Source organism: Rana temporaria, chromosome 4 (assembly GCF_905171775.1).
Source record: "Rana temporaria chromosome 4, aRanTem1.1, whole genome shotgun sequence".
Lineage (NCBI taxonomy): Eukaryota > Metazoa > Chordata > Amphibia > Anura > Ranidae > Rana > Rana temporaria.
The window spans coordinates 21,226,210-21,248,368 of record NC_053492.1 but is presented as its reverse complement, the minus strand read 5'-3'; the positions used below and the strand labels follow the sequence as shown (position 1 = coordinate 21,248,368).

The window sequence follows — 22,159 nt, the reverse complement described above, 5'->3', positions numbered from 1 at the left end:
TTTTAATAAGGACACTTACCTGTCTAGGGAGCCCGTGATGTCGGCCCCCCGAGGCCAATCCATGCATCGGATCGGGTGCCAGCGCCGCCATTCCAACTAAGGGAAACCGTCAGTGGAGCCTTGCGGCTTCACTGCCCGTTTACTACTGTGCGTGAGTGAGTCGCGCGGCGCTTTGTCAGCTTGTCTTCTGGAATACACACAGAAGACAGTGAAGACCCCCTGTTTATCATTTCCCAGGAGCACAGGTGAGGGAGGAAGTCACCTAGGGGCCCCGTGGAATAGGAAGTGGCAGATTAGGACGACTGCATAGCAAAATGTTCTCCAAATGTTTTTTCAATAGGTGTCAAGAAGACTGTAAATGTACTTTTTTTTTTTTTTTTTTTAGGGTGGACCTCAGCTTTATTGGTTGAACAGAGTCCACTTGTGTACATAAAGTATCGGATTATCCCAAATAAACTCACCTGCTTCTACAGGGACCACAAGTTATCAGAAAACAGGACGTCTAAAGAGCTTTCATAATCAGTCTGGCATAAAGTAATTTGGCACTAAAGGCTATTGGTGTAATTTTCAACATTAAAGTGCCTCACCTGCTGGCAAATCAAGCTCCACGCCAACCCAGGTCCCTGCTTGAAAATCCACAGAGCCGACGTATCTGACAATGCCAGTCTTATTTGTTCCGAGTGTCACATATTCCCCTTCTTTCAACCATTCAGGAACCTCCTGGCAGTCCTCAGAGTCGGATGTCGCGTCCATTTTCTCTTCCCCGCTCTCTGCCTGGTCATCCAATGCTTCCTTACTTCCTTTTAACTTGACGGCGCTCCCCGGCTTCTCTAAACTAGGAACATCTCCAAGGTCATCGCCAAGTATCCGCGTAAAAGATTTCAGTTCTGACTGCCTTACTTTTTGTATCCTGAATGGAGAAACAACGCCTTTGGTTTGGTTTAAGTGTTCGGCCGTGAGCATTGGTTGAGCCTCCTTGTGATTTTCTGAAGATAAGGTGCTTGCAGTGATCTTTTCTGAAGAAATACTTTTTGAGGTGGCTGTTGTGTGATGTGCTTCCAAGCTTGTCAAAAGAGGCTCCTCATGTTTCCGAATGTGATCTTCTAAACTATGCTTGCTGTGATCACCCAGGACAGAACCTATCGAGTCATTCACATCCTTAACATTTGTATCAGTTAGGATATCTTCTTGAAGACCAACATCAGCTTTGTGATAAATGTCAACTGGGATGGCATTGATTTTGTTTCTAGATTCTATTCTAGGGGGCTCTTGAGCAGAAGGTACACTGGGTGGACTACTGTCAGTAGCTGTGGGGCTTAAGATTTGACCTGTAGGCACCTCATTTCCTGTAATTAATGCCTCTGATAAAGTGGCTGTGGAAACGCTGTGGGAAAAGTACCCACTCGAAGCTTCGCTGACAGGACTTGGAGGCCCCCCCTCTTGGGAATCCTGTACTGGAGATTCGCAATGTTTTGGCTGTGAAGGCACTGTAGATGGCTTTTCAGTTCTCTTCTCTTGCGTTGGTGAACGAGCGATCACTGGTTGGTGGGTTATGGTCCGTTCCTCGAGGGCAATCTGGCAAATAACAAAAGAACCATCAGACCATTACAGCCGTTCATAATACCAAACAATGACTAATATGACGCTGGACAATAAACAAAGAAATGGACATAAATGAAATCAAGAGTTTGGAATTAAAGTAACAAAGTATTAAATAAATAACTTTTTAACTCCAGCCACAGTAACACAGGGGGGCCTTCCTGTCAATGGTTCCTCTTATTTCTTGCACGTATTAATAAAAAATATGTTGCGTTTGTCTGTATATATAGTCAGCAGGTGGCATGTCAATTAACTGCTAATGTATCCACCCAACTGCAATGCCTTTATAATTAACACTGGAATTAAGCAAGCAAAGGGCACAGAGGGGAGCCGGCTGTGAAGCCACAGGCAGTCACAGCCGGCTTCCCACAGTCAAAATGGTGATGTCGGGGACCCAGGCCTGGCAAAGACAGGGCTGGATTTCTGGGCTGGCAAGTCTCTTAATTAAGTCAGCAGTTACAGTATGTGTAGCTGCTGACTTATCAAAAAAAAAAAAATATTTTACTTCTTTAAGGCATCTTTACACTGGCTGCCACCCTAGCAACTGTTATCTGCATTGGATTGCTTTTGAAAGGGTGGTAGAACAGTGGCTGACAGGTGTCCAGGTGACAAATACTGTTGCCTCCTGAATGTCCTTTTTTTTTTTTTTAATCTTAAAGGGGATTTTGTGATAAAAAAAAACTGCACCGCAACTGTCTCTAAAGATTTGCCATGTCATTGTAGGCAGTGCCAGGACAAGGTCACCCAGTGTCCAGGACAAAGATGTCAAACTGCACCAACCTCTTCCCTTAAGGTTAGGGTCAGGGGGCCCCCCCATCCCTGAAATAAAAAAAATTGTCCCCAGGGCAGCTTCCCCTCCTGCCCACCCCTTACCCCAGCCCAGCACGTAGGCAGTCAAAGGGTTTGCCATGACATGTAGGCAGTGCCAGGACAAGGTCACCCAGTGTCCAAAACAAAGATGTCAAACTGCACCAACCCCTTGCCTTAAGGTTAGGGTCAGGGGGCCCCCCATCCCTGCATTAAACAAATTGCCCCCAGGGCAGCTTCCCCTCCAGCCCACCCCTTACCCCGGTCCAGCGCGTAGGCAGTCAAAAGGTTTGCCATGACATGTGGGACATGTCTTTGGCGGTCAAAGAGTTTGCAATGACGTGTACAACATGTCTTTGGCAGTCAAAGGGTTTGCCATGACATGTAGGACACATCTTTGGCAAGCAAAGGGTTTGCCATGACATGTAGGACACATCTTTTGCAGTCAAAGGGTTTGCCATGATGTGAAGGCCACATCCTTGACAGAGAAAGGGTTTACCATGACACGTAGGACATGTGTTTGGCGGTCAAAGGGTTTGCTCTGACATGTAGGACACGTTTGACAGTCAAATGGTTTGCCATGACATGTAGTACACTTCTTTGGCAGTCAAAGGGTTTGCCATGACATGTAGGACACTTCTTTGGCAGTCAAAGGGTTTGCCATGACATGTAGGACACTTCTTTGGCAGTCAAAGGGTTTGCCATGATGTGAAGGCCACATCCTTGACAGAGAAAGGGTTTGCCATGACTCGTAAGACCCATCCTTGGCAGTCAAAGGTTTAAAGTGAAAGTCAGCCCTGCTCTTAAGATTCTTTTTAAAATACCCATGCTGGGAATTAATTTGGTCTTAAGGGATTCGTCAAAGCTGCTTGAAGCTTGTTGAAATCTTCACAAATACTTGGTAACAGCTTGTTGTACCGATTGCCTTATCACATACTGAAACCTATATATGGACATGCCTACAAGAATCAGCTGATCTCCAAGAACCATCTTTCCATTGTTGTGCATACTTATAGCCAAGCCATAAATCAGCACAGGTGTGTTTCTTTACACTGCAGTGCGGTGCGGTAGACAGTTGAGTTCAGATGCAAATTTCCGTTTCCAGAGTTCACCTTCAACACAGACGTCTCAACCTGCACTTTATCAAGGCCTAGCCCTGAGGATGTTACAAGGAACGTGATTGGAAGGTGTTAACTATGAAGAATAGAGGACAGCTGCGGATCACCTCTCACAAAAGGGACAAACTGTGCACAAGGAATACCCCCCCTCCCCAATATTTACTTGAACGTTGATTTATGTGACAGGACTGCTCCATCTGCTGCTGTGTCGCATACAATTTATGGGTTCAGGAGGGCTGCAGTGATCTATACGTCTCTAACACTTCTCTGGCTGCACTTAAGGCCGGGATAAATCATGAATTTCCAACTGGCTGCCAAAGATTTATATTTTCCCTTCCAAATTTTCTTCCCCGCCGCCCTCCATTTTCCCGGGGCCTGTCAATTTACAGGTGAAGAATTTAGAGGCTGCTTCGGAGATTAAACACACCATTTCTCAGATCTATTTCCCAGAGGCAACATGTACTAAACTCGGGTAATCAATACTGCCTGTCAGCTGGCAGAGTTATGGGGGAAGCACAAGAGAGGTTTTTGACACGACCTGGAAATTCAATTGCCGGTAATCGGTGATCTCAAAATTCATTACACAATTAGGGGTGTTCTTATCTCATAAGACAATCAGAAAGATAATTACAAAGAAGAAGGTCAGCACAACTCTTAAAACTACAACTCCCAACATGGAACCATAAGAAGAATAAAAGAACATATACCATGCTGTGAAAAAGTATTTGCCCCTTCCTGATTTGTTATTGTTTTTGCATATTTCTCACACTTTTTAATTTTAACATTACACCAAGATAACCAGAGTAAACACAAAATGCAGTTTTTAAATTATGATTTCATTTATTAAGGCAAGAAAGCTGTCCAAACTTGCCTAGCCCTGCGAGAAAAAGTAATTGCCCCCTAAACCTAATAACTGGTTGTGCCACCTTTGGTGGCAACAACTGCAATAGGGCTTTCACATCGCTGTAAAGGAATTTTGGCCCACTCTTCTTTGCAGAATTGTTTTAATTCAGCCACATTGGAGGGTTTTCCAGCATGAATGGCCTGCAACATCTCAAATTTAAGTCCGTACTTTGACTAGGCCACCCCAAAACCTTAATTTTTTGTCATTCAGAGGTGAACTTGCTGGTGTGTTTCCGGATCATTGTCATGCTGCATAACCCAAGTGGTCATAAAATGACGGGTGGAATTTTCTAGTAGAGCGCATAATTCATGGTTCCATCAATTATGGCAAGTCCTGACCATCACACTACCACCACCGCGTGTGACAGTTGGTATAATGCTCTTATAAAAGTTTTACACCAGATGGAACGGATCGCACACCTGCCAAAAAGTTCAACTTTTGTCTCATCAGTCCACAGAATATTTGCCCAAAAGGCTTGGGGATAAAAAAATATTTTTTGGGCAAATGCGAGACGAATCCTTGTGTTTTTTGGTCAGCAGTGGCTTTGGCCTTGGAACTCTCCCACGGATGCCATTTTTGCCCAGTCTCTTTCTTATTATTGAATCGTTTACACCATGAGTGCTCAACCTGTGGCCCTCCAGCTGTTGCAGAACTACAAGTCCCATGAGGCATTGCAAAGCTGACAGTTACAAGCATGACTCCCAATAGCAGAGGCATGATGGGAGTTGTAGTTCCGCGAAAGCTGGAGGGCCACAGATTGAGCACCCATGGTTTACGCTGACCTTAGTTGAGGCAAAAGAGGCCCTAATTTCTTTAGATGTTGTTCTGGGTTCTTTTTTGACCTCCTGGATGAGTCATCTTTGGTGCTCTTGGAGTAATTTTGGTAGGCTGGAATCCCAAAGCCTTAAACATGGCTCTGGAATCCCAAAGCCTTAAACATGGCTCTGTAATCCTTTTCAGACTATTACTGTCAATTACCTTGTTTCTCATCTCTTCTTGGATCCCTTTAGACCACAACATGAGGTGTTGCTTTTTGAGATCTTTTAGCGTGCTTCACTTTGTCAGACAGCTTCTAGTTAAGTGATTTCTTGATTCAACATGTCTGGCAGTAATCAGGCTTGGGTGTGCAAGTGAAATTTAACTCCGCTTTCTAAAAAATGTGGTTAATCGCAGTTCATTCATGATCAAGCAAGGTGGGGGGCAACTACTTTTTCACAAAGGGCCAGTCAGGTTTGGACATCATCATTTAAACACTGCATTTTAGATTTACTCGGGTAAACTTTGTGTAGTATTAAAATTTGTTCGATGATCTGAATCCTTTAAGTGAATATGCAAAAAATAAAAAAAATTAGGAATGGGGGCAAATACTTTTTTTACAGCACTGTACACAGTATCTATCCATCTAGGAATCTAACAAAACCAATCTGCCCATCAAGGTATTTTGATATTTGCATAACTCCTAATTCCAAATCCTTTCCCAATTACAAGTTAACCACTTGAACCAAAAATGTGCTGCTCCTCACATACAATTCATCAGTTTCTGCTCACATTTTAACATGCCATTGGCTGAGAGCACTGATCGGATGCCATCGGCAGACCTTTTTCCGTCATGTCCCTCCTGTCGGACCGGTTGCCATACAAACAGGCCGAATGTCGGCCGGTTTCTACTGAACCGACCAAAGCCACCCGATATTTGATCCGTGTGCACGGTCCTTAAGGAGAATTCTTCCCACTGACCACCAATGTAAGAAGTATTCTTCCCACTGATCACCAATGTAAGGACCATTCTTCCCACTGATCACCAATGTAAGGACCATTCTTCCCACCGATCACCAATGTAAGGACCATTCTTCCCACAAAGCACCAACGAAAGGATCATTCTTCCCAATTATCACCAATGTAAGGATCATTCTTCCCAATGATCACCAATGTAAGGGGCATTCTTCCCAATGATCACCAATGTAAGGATCATTCTTCCCAATGATCACCAATGTAAGGAGTATTCTTCCCACTGACCATCAATGTAAGGGGCATTATTCCCACTGACCACCAATGTAAGGGACATTCTTCCTACTGATCACCAATGTACCACGAGTTGTAGATATAGAAAAGGGATCCCTGAGACTTGAACATTATTTCCAGAATTCTTCCAATGTTAAAAAGGCTGTCCTAAATCCTTAACGAATTAACCACAACTGAATTCCTTCATTGTCTACTTCATGGTAAGCCCAATAAGGGAGTGGAGTACCATCATGAGGCTTTGTGATGACTGTAGCAGTCGAGTGGAAATGGAAACTTTGGCTAGGCTACTGGAACCCCTGGGAGATATAACAAGCCGGCATGTGACTAATGTTGGCAGAAACCACAACACCTAAATATTGGTTTTCAAGGGAATGGTTCTGAACAAGAGGACGAAAAATCCTGACACTAATGAGACATTGGAAATAAATAAATACAATAACATGGTGATATATAGGTTACCCCAGTCATGTGACTAGTTGGTCTCCACCATACACGTAAGCTGTATCTTGTTGCGTTTCCCCTACTTACCGTTTTTAGCTTGAACGCCGTGTCATCGATACTCGCAGACTGGACTATAATCCGAGGGACAGGCTGGAAGGGAGACAAGGGATAGGATTTGTAATTTAAATTTTGTGTAGACTGAAACAAGCCGCTAAATATATCCAAAACAGAGTTAAATAAATCTGCAGTTGAAACACTTTGTTTTAGTGGATGGTCCCCTCGTAGGACACCTATTCCTGCACCCCTAGGGTGTGCACCCCAAAGCTCAAACACACACTACCGATCACTCACGATCTTCATTCAGAAAGGGAAGGTGCCAGTAAATTACATATTTACCAGCCCCTTCCCACGCTCATTCTAAAACATCCCCACAGCAACAGCCGGCGGGAGAGGAGAGGAGGGAAGCCAGAAGCGCTGTAGAGAGAAGTGGAGGAGCCAGGGCAGTAGGGGGAATTTTTGCTGCACAGGGTGATTAGGGTGTGCCTGGGCACACCTGGCACACCCTGTGCGCACGCCTATGCCTGCCCCTTCCTTGAACATGTTCAGACTGCTGCTCGCCCTCCTGAACCATGATACATGATAGAACTTCATCTAGTGACCTCCCCAACCTGCCTATAGAGTTGAACATTGTCCAGAAAGTGGAGGCACCATGGAGATGTAGAAAGAATGGATGAGCTTAGCAAATGTCCAGAAATTGATAGTAAGAGGTCCATTTATAAAAATAATCACTATCCAAATGCCTGAATCATGAGCACAGGAACCTGAAATTCATACAGTGTCTGGCCAACTAAAGATTCGACAAAGGATGAAAAAAAAATGCATGCATATGTTTCTGCATACTGCGGCCTGCTCATCCATAAAATAAAAATTCATTAAAAAAAACCTACAATATTTCTATGAAAACATACATTTGTATAATTTAATTACTGACGGGAAACTATACAAGCCATGGAAACAAGTTCTCAAATTCAGATGGATTTCTCAAAAGATAGAAAGTTATTAACATCTGAATTTTCACAGCGCTAAAAGGCAATAACAACTCCCAGTGGCCAAGTGAAACGTTCTAAAGTGGGATAATCTAATTTTCCAAAGACCTTTTTAATAAATATAAATGTCCGTCATTTGTTTGTTGCACACATAGCAGTAGTGGCCGGGGGTTGCTGAATAGGACTGCATGGTGAGAGGAGGTATTTATATGTGGTGTCCATTATGACTGAAGACCCAGAAGGAAACATCAGACTGTCAGGCTGTAGTAATTGAAGCCCCGTTATCAGTAACCTGGATCAGGCCGTATTTTATGCGCTCTGATGGCCGTTCTGTGGTGAAGCGGAACATGACTGCGGCTCTGCCCAGACCATCATATATCTCACTAGTGTAGACATAATGCTCTGACAAGAAGCTCTTTACTGGTCCCTCCTGGATTGGAGCCATCAGAAAGCTGAGAAGAGCAAGGTCTATTTCCACCTGATCACTTCATAAATAAGGTTAAGCACGTCTATTATTGGGGCTGTCACAGCAAATGGAGGGACAGATGAGATGGGTTATCTTAAAGAGCTTAACTCCTCTTGCGCTGACAAGAGTTTACCAGATTGTGAGAACAAAGACAGGGCTGAGGCCTATGCCACACTGACCGTTTTAATACTGGTGACACTTTGACCTGCAGTCACTATTTTACTTGGAGTCACTTCCTCTCTGACCAAAACATTGCAGAACCTTGATTATGGAGACATGAGGAATTTTGGAGAAGGTGAGTGAACTCTTATGCCGCGTACACATGATCGGTTTTCCCGTCGGAAAAGCTTGGATGGTTTTTCCGACGGAATTCCACTCAAGCTTGGCTTGCATACACACGGTCACACAAAAGTTCTCTGAACTTTCGAGCGTTAAGAGAGCATCAGACTGCACTCCATCTATGGCTTGGCCTAGATGGAGACATCTCTTCTTTTGGCATATAACGTTCGGCATTTGTTCGCACCAGTGACACTTTGAACGGCAGTCACCATTTTACCCAAGTTCCTTCCTACCGTCCAAAACGATGCAGAACTACAATTCTAGAGGCATTTTTGAGGTGGTGAGTGAACTCTTAGCGCATCACTGCTTCAAAAACAGGATTGCAAACATGACATGAGCCTATGGCTTGACACAGATGGGCACATCCCTCCCCAAGGGCCTGTGACTTTTGGCATTTGTCTGCATTGGTGACACTTTAAGCTGCAGGCACCATTTTACCCGAGTTGCTTCCTTTCCAACCAAAACATTGCAGAGCCTTGATTAAAGAGACATGTTCGAGAAGGTGAGTGAACCACTAGTTCAAAGACAGGATTGCCTATGGCTTGGCATAAATGGGCACATCTCTTCCTAAAGGCTTGTGACTTTCGGCATTTGTCTGCATTGGTGACACTTTGAGATGCAGGCACCATTTTACCCAAGTTGCTTCCTCTCCAACCAAAACGTTGCAGAACCTTGAATATAGCAGATGCATTTCCGAGAAGCTGAGTAACTTCTTAGAGATTTTACCACTGGTTTGAAGACAGGATTGTCCATCTGACAGGAGCCTATGGCTCGGCAAGACAGGTACATCTCTTCCTAGGTGTTGGACCTCTGAGCTTTAGTTCACATCAGATGGGTTTTGCATCCTTTTAAAATGTCTAGGTCAGGGATATGCAATTAGCGGACCTCCAGCTGTTGCACAATTACAAGTCCCATCATGCCTCTGAGTATCATGCTTGTGGCTGTCAGTCTTGCTATGCCTCATGGGACTTGTAGTTCTGCAACAGCTGGAGATCCGCTAATTGCATATCCATGGTCTAGGCCATGGGTCTTCAAACTATGGCCCTCCAGTGGTTCAGGAACTACAATTCCCATCATGCCTAGTCATGTCTGTGAATTTCAGAGTTTTACAATGCCTCTTGGGATGTGTAGTTCCGCAACAGCTGGAGGGCCGTAGTTTGAGGATCCCTGGTCTAGGTCAATGTAGGTCAGGATGAGGTTAAATACATCAGTTAATGAATTCTGAATCTCAAAAACATCTCACAAACGATAACGACGACACAGGACTTAAAAATGGCAGACATAGGGGTTATTAGCTCATCTGAGAGCAAGTTGTTGTAGCATTTGGGTTCCATTTCTTGTTTAGTGGTGAAAACAGGACATGCCTCTTTCAAGTGTAACTGTGGTCAGACTACGGACGGGACGGTAAAGTGTTTATATATTCTTAACAAGCACGAGTTTAAAGCAAGCCCTAATTGACCGCCAAAGCTACAGGCAGTCTGGAGCAATTCATGCTGAAAACACAAAAAGCCTGACAGAAGGTGTCACCCATCCTCACTATAGTATGGTATTGATAATTTCATAACAAGCGTAAATTAGTTTAAAAGAAGCCCTCATTGGCCTCTAAAGTTACAGGCAGCGTGGAACAAATCATGCTGAAAATACCCATCTCCACTATCCGAAACAAAATAAACAAGCACAAAGCTTTGTATGGAGTTTCACTTACACTCTTCTACATGAAAATGTAAAGGGTCAGGCCTTCTGGGTAAGAGGTTTTTCCAACACACAAGAATAAATGGGCTATAATGAGTATCACGGACCATCAAAGGCTCTCAATGCTGCCCCCAAGGAGGCCAGAAAAAGTTGAATCTGTACAAGTTATTTCTGTGAAGGTTCTAATTTATACAGGTCATGGTATAGCTAACATTTGCTTATACAAGCCACTTTTTTAGTTCTGAGTGTCAGGAGGATACCCCAACATTTATATCCACACTGGTTGTGCCGACACCTTAATCCAGTCACTGTGTAATGGAAATAAAAGACATATGGACACATTTGTAGTCCATACCAGGAGAGCAGTCTGGGTGACATAGTCACACAGGAACAGGACATGTTGTCCATATCAGGAGAGCAGCCTAGGGTAACAAACATGGCTCCCTCCATAGATACAGTGGAGGAGTGACGTGGTCACACAGGGACAGGAAGTGTAGTCCATATAAGGAGAGCAGCTTAGGGTGAAAACCATGGCTCCCTCCATAGATACAGTGGAGAAGTAACGTGATCACCCAGGGACAGAAAGTATAGTCCATATCAGGAGAGCATCCTAGGGTGACATCCATGGCTCTCTCCACAGATACAGTGGGGGAGTGAGGTAGTCACACAGAGACAGAGGTGTAGTCCATATCAGGAGAGCTCCCTTCAGTCCAGCTGACCTCCACCTTATCCATCAGAATGCATGTACTTCCATTGTGGAGTTTCTCATAAGCTAGAGATAGGACCACAGATACCAGGATGCCGTGACGAGGCTCTGTGGCTTACGCATGTATTTGCAAATGTGTGCAGACTAAACCCCTGTTTTAACACATACTGTTAGATAGGTTGATTTGGTTGTCAGCGGGATGGTAGGTGAGTAAAGCTTAGATCTTTCCTTGGATTTATACTTGGTCTTGTTTATATCATATCAGGAGAGCAGCCTGGGGTGACAACCATGGCTCCCTCCATAGATACAGTGAAGGAGTGACGTGGTCACACAGGGACCTAGTGACATAGTCACACAGGAACAGGACGTGTAGTCCATATCAGGAGAGCAGCCTAGGATGAGAATCTTGGCTCCCTTCATAGATATAGTGGAAGAGTGACATAGTCACACAGGAACAGGACGTGTAGTCCATATCAGGAGAACAGCCTAGGATGAGAATCTTGGCTCCCTTCATAGATATAGTGGAAGAGTGACATAGTCACACAGGAACAGGACGTGTAGTCCACATCAGGAGAACAGCCTAGAGTGAAAACCATGGCTCCTTCCATAGATACAGTGTAGAAGTGACGTGGCCACCAAGGGACAGGAAGTATAGTCCATATCAGGAGAGCGTCCTAGGGAGACACCCATGGTTCTCTCCACAGATACAGTGGGGGAATGAGGTAGTCACACAGGGACAGAGGTGTAGTCCCTATCAGGAGAGCAGCCTAGGGTGATAACCATGGCTCCCTCCATAGATATAGTTGAAGAGTGACATAGTCACACAGGAACAGGACATGTAGTCCATATCAGAACAGCCTAGGGTGAAAACCATAGTTCCCTCCATAGATACAGTGGAGAAGCGAAGTGGCCACAGAGGGACAGGAAGTATAGTCCATATCAGGAGAGCATCCCAAGGTGACACCCATGGCTCGCTCCACAGATACAGTGGGGGAATGAGGTAGTCACACAGGGACAGAGGTGTAGTCCATATCAGGAGAACAGCCTAGGGTGAAAACCATAGTTCCCTCCATAGATACAGTGGAGAAGCGAAGTGGCCACAGAGGGACAGGAAGTATAGTCCATATCAGGAGAGCATCCCAAGGTGACACCCATGGCTCGCTCCACAGATACAGTGGGGGAGTGAATTAGTCACACAGGGACAGAGGTGTAGTCCATATCAGGAGAGCAGCCTAGGGTGATAACCATGGCTCCCTCCATAGATGAACTGGAGGCGTGACATAGCCACCCAGGCCCAGGATATCTATTTGCAGGATCACCAGGTAAGAACAAAACAAAAGAAGCTTGAAAAAAGAAAATTCATGTAAATCACAGCAAGGACTAGCAAGTGGCAATATATTTTTTTAGGGGGAGGGGGGGGGTTTAGATACACTAACGAAAATTCCAAAGGAGTGTTGAGCTCAAAATCTTGGTAAAAATTTAAGGATCAAACGACCCCTTCTGAGCTTTCATTTTAGAGAGGAACTGGAGAAGGAACTGGAGACCTGGGACAAAAAACAGATAGGTAACATAACTACTCCAGGTAGCCAGCCGCCCCAGGCAGCCCACCAGTAGTGCCTGGTGGGTTTTGAGGCAATCAATCGGAGCCACCATATAGCCAGTGCTGGTCATCGCTAACGCTTGATAAATGGTACAGGATCTGGGGTTAGATCATCTCATCATATCAGGAGCCGTCAGTTTAATCCAAATGAGTGGAATACGTTTCTGGCATTGCCGAGATGGACGACTCCTGTGTCATTTACTTTCACGAATCATTAATTCCTTCGTACACAAATCACATTTTTGACAAAACATGAAAAAAGCTTAATATGAAGAAAAAAGTCCAAAGCAGCACTCTGACTGGGCTAGGTGCACTAAATCACACACTGGGATACGGCTTCAACCGCCGCCACAGGCAAAACGCCCCAATTATTAACTTATTACCCGGCGTCTATCACATATCTTAGCGGAACCACAAGTGAATTTATTAGTGTGCTTCTTTTACACTCACGCTAATTAACAAAAAGATTTCTGGTCGAATTATAAAAGCGGGGCATTTTTATAGAGTATTTGAATTAACAGAAAGTAAATAAATGAAATGTAAAATAATTGGAGACTCTGGAGGAGAGAATAAAATGCCCAAATAATGGATTAAAGCTGAAGTTTAATCTGCTTATGTTTTGCCTTCTCCGATCCCTTCGTTCCCCCCTCTATCAAACATGCGAATGACATTTTGAAATGAAACCGTTACGATTTCGTTACATGCCTTATTTTAGACCAAGTGACGTCATCACTGGATCTCTGTGCTTCGTTATGCAATGCAGGCAGATCATGACTGGTGGAAGGGATTGGTGTGGTGCATACAGAGCTTTCTGAAAACACCACAGAACTATGCCTCAGTACTGCTTTCAAGAGCCCTCAGTCCTGATGGAAGCCGTGTCAGCTATGCAAATACAAAATGCCTTGATGGGTGGGATGTCAGTCTAAAGGGTATTCCTAAGCAGACTGTATTTCCATTCTGACCACCCTAGGTAACGTGTGCATTTGGTGCTAAGCCTCAATGATCGAAATAACTAAAATTCAAAGAAAGAAAGGGTTGATCAGCGGAGGAAAGGGGTAGAAAGAAGATACTGGTTCATAAGGTGAGCTCCATCTTGTATGCTGCAGCTTCTAATGCACATTGCTCACAGACTGAAGGGAAGACTTGGGATTTAAATAGCTGGGCAGAACTTGGAATTTAGGAGCAGATATGATACTGTCTAACAAAGAGGCAATCAAAATTAGGATCAACAGATGGTATATCTGTGGTATGATCAGTATTTTGGGTCAGGGTCAAGACAAGTAATTTAGGTTTGGGACTACTTCCAGGGTCAAGACATGATCAGTACACCTTGGGTCAGGGTATGATCAGTACACCTTGGGTCAGGGTATGATCAGTACACCTTGGGTCAGGGTATGATCAGCACCACCTTGGGTCAGGGTATGACCAGTACACCTTGGGTCAGGGTATGACCAGTACACCTTGGGTCAGGGTATGACCAGTACACCTTGGGTCAGGGTATGATCAGTACACCTTGGGTCAGGGTATGATCAGTACACCTTGGGTCAGGGTATGATCAGTACACCTTGGGTCAGGGTATGACCAGTACACCTTGGGTCAGGGTATGACCAGTACACCTTGGGTCAGGGTATGACCAGTACACCTTGGGTCAGGGTATGACCAGTACACCTTGGGTCAGGGTATGACCAGTACACCTTGGGTCAGGGTATGACCAGTACACCTTGGGTCAGGGTATGATCAGTACACCTTGGGTCAGGGTATGATCAGTACACCTTGGGTCAGGGTATGATCAGTACACCTTGGGTCAGGGTATGATCAGTACACCTTAGGTTGGGGGTGCGATCAGTACCTTGGGTCGGGGATTTGATCAGTACCATGGGTCGGGGGTTCGATCAGTACCTTGGGTTAGGGGTTCGATCAGTACCCAGACATGATCAGAACTTTGGGTCTTAGTCAATTTTTAGGGTCAAGGCATAATCAATACTTTGGGGCAGGACCTATTTCCAGGGTCAAGACAAGGTCAGTCCTTGGGGGAAGGACCTAATTCCAGAGTCTAGACATGATCAGTGCTGTGGGTCTGGGTCAAGGCATGACTAGTACTCTGGGACAGGACCCACTTCTAAAGTTAAGATATGATCAGTACCTTTGAGTCAGAACCTACTTAGAGTCAAGACATGATTAGTACTTTGGGTCTGGACCTATTTTTAGGGTCAAGACATGATCAGTACCTTTGGGTCAGGATCTACTGCCAGAGTCAAGACATGATCAGTCCTTTGGGACAGGACCTACTTCCAAAGTCAAGACATGATCAGTATATCTTTGGTTCTGGGTCTACATCCAGCGTCAAGACCTGCTCAGTATTTTGGGTCACGATCAAGATGATCATGATTAGTAATCTGGGTCAGGACCTACTTGAAGAGAACATTTAGCTAACACAGCAGAAGCTACCCAATGATGTTCCAAATCTGGAGCATCACCTGCTTTTATCAGCAGATTAGTTGCCGGAAAAAGGCATCTGAGCACGGTCTGTTCCATAATCGTCAGCTCACTAGTAAGTGCCATGGAACTGTCACAAGGGCTGTTAAAGCGTCTATTCCTTCGATGTGCCAGTACTAAAAATCCACGACAGGTCAGAAATTCCACTAATCAACTTGATGGGGGAAGATTCTCTTTTCTTGGATTTAAAACTATAAAAGCCACTGACATCACAGCTTACAAATTCCTCTCCTGACAGATTTCTTCTAACACACATCTCCTTCTGGCAGGAAGTGCGGACTAGTAACTATTCCCGAAAAACCATCTTCCAACATGTCCAACTTAAGAAGGGTGCTGAGGTCTGTAGTTCATCACCAGTGATTAGCAAACAATCAGAAACAATCACAGAGAAGATGGAAAGAGGACAGATTTTTTTCCTTTATTAACCACTAAACGGGAATTGCCAACTGGCAGGTCATGGCCTAACATGAACCCAACTAATGGATAGATGCATGCTATTGTTTATTAGATACACAATAAGCTTGGCAGAGATCCACGATCTATAGAGCTCCAGCAGACAGAATGCTTAAAGCACATTTCTGCTTCACCTTAAGTTTTATTCAGTCCCTGGAGCCTCTTATCACCGGCTAACACAATGGAAATACTAGTAACATTCCCGTTTTCATACCATCATTCACCCTACGTTACCCCTTTCCCCCTCCTGATCTGATCAATGCCTTCTCATCAAAGCATATGGGCAGAGCTTCATTTAATACAGGAAAGCGTTAGCTAATAACGATAACAAGCTAATGATTATTCAGTCCCTCCAACCAAAGAGGTCAATGACAGACTCCTCCAGGCTCCTCTTCTGTACTGAAATGACTTGCTCCGATTTCACCACACCGTGAGCTTCTCACAATGTGCATTAGAAGCTGCACCAGGTCAGATAGAGCCCCGCCTCATTTCCCGGCTGCAGGATGTCCAGCATCATCTAGCCCAGGGGTCCCCAAACTTCCTAAACAAAGGGTCAGCTTACTATCCCTCAAACTTTAGGAGGGCCGGACTGTGGTCAGTGAAAGTAGAAAATGCCCCAGCGTCATTGGTTGTAAACAATGACTTTAGTGGCCAATGGGAGCATACAAAATTAACAGCGTCTATGGTCAGTAGGAGGAGGAATAGGGTCCCATCTTTGGTAATAGTTGGGAGGAATAGGGCCCCGCCATTGGTGTCGGCGGATGCAACAGGGCCCCGCCGCTGGTGTCGGCGGAAGCAACAGGGCCCCGCCGCTGGTGTCGGCGGAAGCAACAGGGCCCCGCCGCTGGTGTCGGCGGAAGCAACAGGGCCCCGCCGTTGGTGTCGGCGGAAGCAACAGGGCCCCGCCGCTGGTGTCGACGGAAGCAACAGGGCCCAGCCTCTGGTGTCGACGGAAGCAACAGGGCCCCGCCGCTGGTGTCGGCGGAAGCAACAGGGCCCCGCCGTTGGTGTCGGCGGAAGCAACAGGGCCCCGCCGTTGGTGTCGGCGGAAGCAACAGGGCCCCGCCGTTGGTGTCGGCGGAAGCAACAGGGCCCCGCCGTTGGTGTCGGCGGACGCAACAGGGCCCCGCCGTTGGTGTCGGCGGACGCAACAGGGCCCCGCCGTTGGTGTCGGCGGAAGCAACAGGGCCCCGCCGTTGGTGTCGGCGGACGCAACAGGGCCCCGCCGTTGGTGTCGGCGGACGCAACAGGGCCCCGCCGTTGGTGTCGGCGGACGCAACAGGGCCCCGCCGTTGGTGTCGGCGGATGCAACAGGGCCCGCCGCTGGTGTCGGCGGAAGCAACAGGGCCCCGCCTTAATTAATATCAGTGGGAGGAATAGTGCCCCATCATTGATATTAGTGGGAGGAATAGTGCCCCATCCCCGGTGTCAATGGGACGAAATAGTGCCTCATCATTAGGATAAGAGTGTAATTTGCGTAGAAACGGAAGCTTTAAATCTCCAATGGAAGCCCAGGTGATAACGCAAGAGTGCAAATGGGATACAGACATGGGATACAGAGTGTTGTCACCTTATAACAGGAAGTGCTTGAACAAGGACCTTCATAGCAGGATCATGAAGTTTAATGAAAGAGGGAAAACTCGTTTTGGATTGATCTGGTCAAGCTCATATGACATTTTAAGGATTAGGTTTTTTATCCATGTTTACATTTTATCTGTATAGGTTTATATGTGTATGTTTAGATTTTTATATAAAATATATCTATTGTATATATATATATATATATATATATATATATATATATATATATATATATATATATATATATATATATATATATATCTGTATTTTGTCATTTTTTTTGTTCTCTTATATACTTTTCACCATCTCTTACTTGTTGCATCCATGCCCCATACCTTAACTGCTTCAGCCCTGAAAGATTTTACCCCCTTCCTGACCAGAGCACTTTTTACTATTTGGCACTGCGTTGCTTTAACTGACAATTGCGCGGTCGTGCAACGTGGCACCCAAACAAAATTGACGTCCATTTTTCCCCACAACATAGAGCTTTCTTTTGGTGGTATTTGAGCACCTCTGCGGTTTTATTTTTTGTGCTATAAACAAAAGAACAGGGCCAATTTTGGAAAAAAAAAAACACAATAGCTTTTACTTTTTAAGCTATAATAAATATTCCATTTTTTTTTTTAAACAAATTTTTTCTTCAGTTTAGGGCCCAGTGTTTCTCAATTCCAGTCCTCAGGCCCCCCCAACAGGTCAGGTTTTCAGGATTTCCCTCAGATGAAAAGGCTGTGGTGATTACTAAGGCAGTGAAACTGATCAAATCACCTGTGCAAAATAATGGAAATCCTGAAAACCTGACCTGTTGGGGGGGCCTGAGGACTGGAATTGAGAAACACTAGTTTAGGCCGATATGTATCCTTCTACATATTTCTGGTAAAAAAAATATCGCAATAAGCGTATATTGATTGGTTTGCGCAAAAGTTCTAGCGTTTAAAAAGTAGGGGATAGATTTATGTCATTTTTTTAACTAGTAATGGCGGCAATGTGCGATTTTTATCAGGACTGCGACTTTATGGCGGACACATCAGACACTTTTGGCAACATTGACAATTTTACAGCGATCAGTGCTATACAAATGCACTGTGATTACTGTAAAATGTCACTGGCAGGGAAGGGAATAACACTAGGGGGCGATCAAGGGGTTAACTGTGTTCCCTAGGTGTGTTCTAACTGAAGGGGAATGGGACTTACTAGGGGAAATTACAGATCGCTGTTCATATATTGTATGAACAGATGATCGGTCATTTCTCCCCTTATGCCGCGTACACATGATCGAATTTTCCGTCAGAAAAACCTTTGATGGTTTTTCTGATGGAATTTTGCTCAAGCTTGGCTTGCATACACACGGTCACACAAAAGTGCTCTGAACTTTTGGCCGTCAAGAACGCGGTGACCTACAACACTACGACAAGGCGAGAAAATTAAGTTCAATGCTTCTGAGCATGCGTCATATTGATTCCGAGCATGCGTCGGAATTGCTAGATACGATCGGATTTTGATAGGAATTTTTCCGTGGGAAAAATAAAGAACCTGCTCTCAATCTTTTGCTGGCGGAAATTCCGACAGCAAAAGTCAGATGGAGCCTACACACGGTCGGAATTTCCAACCAAAAGCTCACATCGGACTTTTGCTGGCGGAATTTACGACCGTGTGTACGGGGGCATAAGAGAACCGGTAGCTGTGTCACGAGCGATCGCGGGTGTCCGTCGGTCATCGCCCCCGCCGGGCACTGGTAACAGCCCCAGGGGCGAGCAGCGGGCGCCACAGGGCGAAGCGACGTAACATAACGTTGTTTCGCCCAGCCGAGCCATGTTACCGCAGTACTGCGATGGCTGGTTGGCGAGTGGTTAAAGCAGGCGGCATTTAGTGGTGAAACAGCACCAAATCCAGAAATGAAGTATAAAGGAGCGATTGCGTCAATCGATATCGGCAAGCATTTTTTTTTTATTATTTTGTAGCGAATGAGTGAAATCGGCTGATTCTAGAGCGCACATCCCGGCGAGCCCTTTCCCGAGCCTCACCTGTCATTAGAAATTAGACACACACATATGGCCGTGACCTGCTGATGAGCGGCCAGGCTTTTCGGCAAAAGAAGTCTCGGAGATTTAGCAGGCTCACCTTCCGAAGCAATCAGCTCTAATTAGGGAGCAGATCTTTATTAAAAGAGAACACTTTGGAGCCCGTGACCTCTGACAGACCACACATAACACTTGAAGTAGACGCGGGGATAACATTATGGAAATGTTATAATTAGGAAAGTGCTTACACTGCAATGATCTTCTTCTCGCCCCCGAGGCCAACGACATTAACGGCTGGAGTAATGAAGACGGAAGAGATTTTCTTAAGGGTGTCTGGCGCTCTGATCTTTTGCTCTACCATTTAATTTCAAGGGGACCTGGAGGATTTTATTTATTTTATATCTATATAGGTGGACATACTGTAGATGTAAAATAGACTGGATAAGTGCCACCACCCTCCCCCCCGGATTATAATTCTATACACTAGATCGGTGATGGCGAACCTTGGCAGCCCAGATGTTTTGGAACTACATTTCCCATGATGCTCAACTACACTGCAGTTGAGCATCATGGAAAATGTAGTTCCAAAACATCTGGGGTGCCAAGGTTCGGCATCACTGCACTGGAAGCAACAGGGCCCGCCGTGGTGTCGGCGGACGCAACAGGGCCCCGCCGTGGTGTCGGCGGACGCAACAGGGCCCCGTCGTTGGCGTCGGCGGACGCAACAGGGCCCCGTCGTTGGCGTCGGCGGACGCAACAGGGCCCCGCCGTTGGCGTCGGCGGACGCAACAGGGCCCCGCCGTTGGCGTCGGCGGAACCAACAGGGCCCCGCCGTTGGCGTCGGCGGAACCAACAGGGCCCAGCCTCTGGCGTCGGCGGAACCAACAGGGCCCAGCCTCTGGCGTCGGCGGAACCAACAGGGCCCAGCCTCTGGCGTCGGCGGAACCAACAGGGCCCAGCCTCTGGCGTCGGCGGAACCAACAGGGCCCAGCCTCTGGCGTCGGCGGAACCAACAGGGCCCAGCCTCTGGCGTCGGCGGAACCAACAGGGCCCAGCCTCTGGCGTCGGCGGAACCAACAGGGCCCAGCCTCTGGCGTCGGCGGAACCAACAGGGCCCAGCCTCTGGCGTCGGCGGAACCAACAGGGCCCAGCCTCTGGCGTCGGCGGAACCAACAGGGCCCAGCCTCTGGCGTCGGCGGAACCAACAGGGCCCAGCCTCTGGCGTCGGCGGAACCAACAGGGCCCAGCCTCTGGCGTCGGCGGAACCAACAGGGCCCAGCCTCTGGCGTCGGCGGAACCAACAGGGCCCAGCCTCTGGCGTCGGCGGAACCAACAGGGCCCAGCCTCTGGCGTCGGCGGAACCAACAGGGCCCAGCCTCTGGCGTCGGCGGAACCAACAGGGCCCAGCCTCTGGCGTCGGCGGAACCAACAGGGCCCAGCCTCTGGCGTCGGCGGAACCAACAGGGCCCAGCCTCTGGCGTCGGCGGAACCAACAGGGCCCAGCCTCTGGCGTCGGCGGAACCAACAGGGCCCAGCCTCTGGCGTCGGCGGAACCAACAGGGCCCAGCCTCTGGCGTCGGCGGAACCAACAGGGCCCAGCCTCTGGCGTCGGCGGAACCAACAGGGCCCAGCCTCTGGCGTCGGCGGAACCAACAGGGCCCAGCCTCTGGCGTCGGCGGAACCAACAGGGCCCAGCCTCTGGCGTCGGCGGAACCAACAGGGCCCAGCCTCTGGCGTCGGCGGAACCAACAGGGCCCAGCCTCTGGCGTCGGCGGAACCAACAGGGCCCAGCCTCTGGCGTCGGCGGAACCAACAGGGCCCAGCCTCTGGCGTCGGCGGAACCAACAGGGCCCAGCCTCTGGCGTCGGCGGAACCAACAGGGCCCAGCCTCTGGTGTCGGCGGAACCAACAGGGCCCAGCCTCTGGTGTCGGCGGAACCAACAGGGCCCAGCCTCTGGTGTCGGCGGAACCAACAGGGCCCAGCCTCTGGTGTCGGCGGAACCAACAGGGCCCAGCCTCTGGTGTCGGCGGAACCAACAGGGCCCAGCCTCTGGTGTCGGCGGAACCAACAGGGCCCAGCCTCTGGTGTCAGCGGAACCAACAGGGCCCAGCCTCTGGTGTCGGCGGAACCAACAGGGCCCAGCCTCTGGTGTCGGCGGAACCAACAGGGCCCAGCCTCTGGTGTCGGCGGAACCAACAGGGCCCAGCCTCTGGTGTCGGCGGAACCAACAGGGCCCAGCCTCTGGTGTCGGCGGAACCAACAGGGCCCAGCCTCTGGTGTCGGCGGAACCAACAGGGCCCAGCCTCTGGTGTCGGCGGAACCAACAGGGCCCAGCCTCTGGTGTCGGCGGAACCAACAGGGCCCAGCCTCTGGTGTCGGCGGAACCAACAGGGCCCGCCGCTGGTGTCGGCGGAAGCAACAGGGCCCCCGCCCCTTAATTGATATCAGTGGGAGGAATAGTGCTCCATCATTGATATCAGTGGGAGGAATATTGCCCCATCCATGGTGTCAATGGGACGAATAGTGCCTCATCATTAGGATAAGAGTTAGTATAGGGTATGCAGATCTCTGTAAGATTCCCAAAACATCTGGGGTGCCAAGGTTCGGCATCACTGCTCTAGATGGATTAACGTTTGTGGGCACCCAACGATCACACTGATTGTTGGACATACCGCTTCTAAACCATGGCCACGAATACAGAGATGCCCCCCCACCCCTCATTTAAATAACCCAAAATGAGAGAAACTGCATCTAGAATTCTGGATGCCACTATCCAAGATGGGTGCATCAGGTGCGATACGCATCTATATTTGGGGGAATTTTTTTTTTGATCCCCTACAGATTTTGTAAGTTTGTCCACTTACAAAGAA

At 47.3% G+C, this 22,159-nt stretch overlaps 1 protein-coding gene across 1 annotated transcript in view; it reads right to left on the bottom strand.

The window, feature by feature from the left end:
* Window positions 1-22,159, bottom strand: part of KIF13B (kinesin family member 13B) — a 375,782-nt gene that overhangs the window by 6,425 nt on the left and 347,198 nt on the right. Inside the window, exons 38-39 of the mRNA XM_040348102.1 lie at window positions 6,979-7,041; window positions 588-1,575 (exon numbers count right to left, since the gene is read on the bottom strand). Of these exons, the coding sequence (XP_040204036.1) occupies window positions 588-1,575; window positions 6,979-7,041 (1,051 nt within the window). The remainder of the gene's footprint in view (window positions 1-587; window positions 1,576-6,978; window positions 7,042-22,159) is intronic.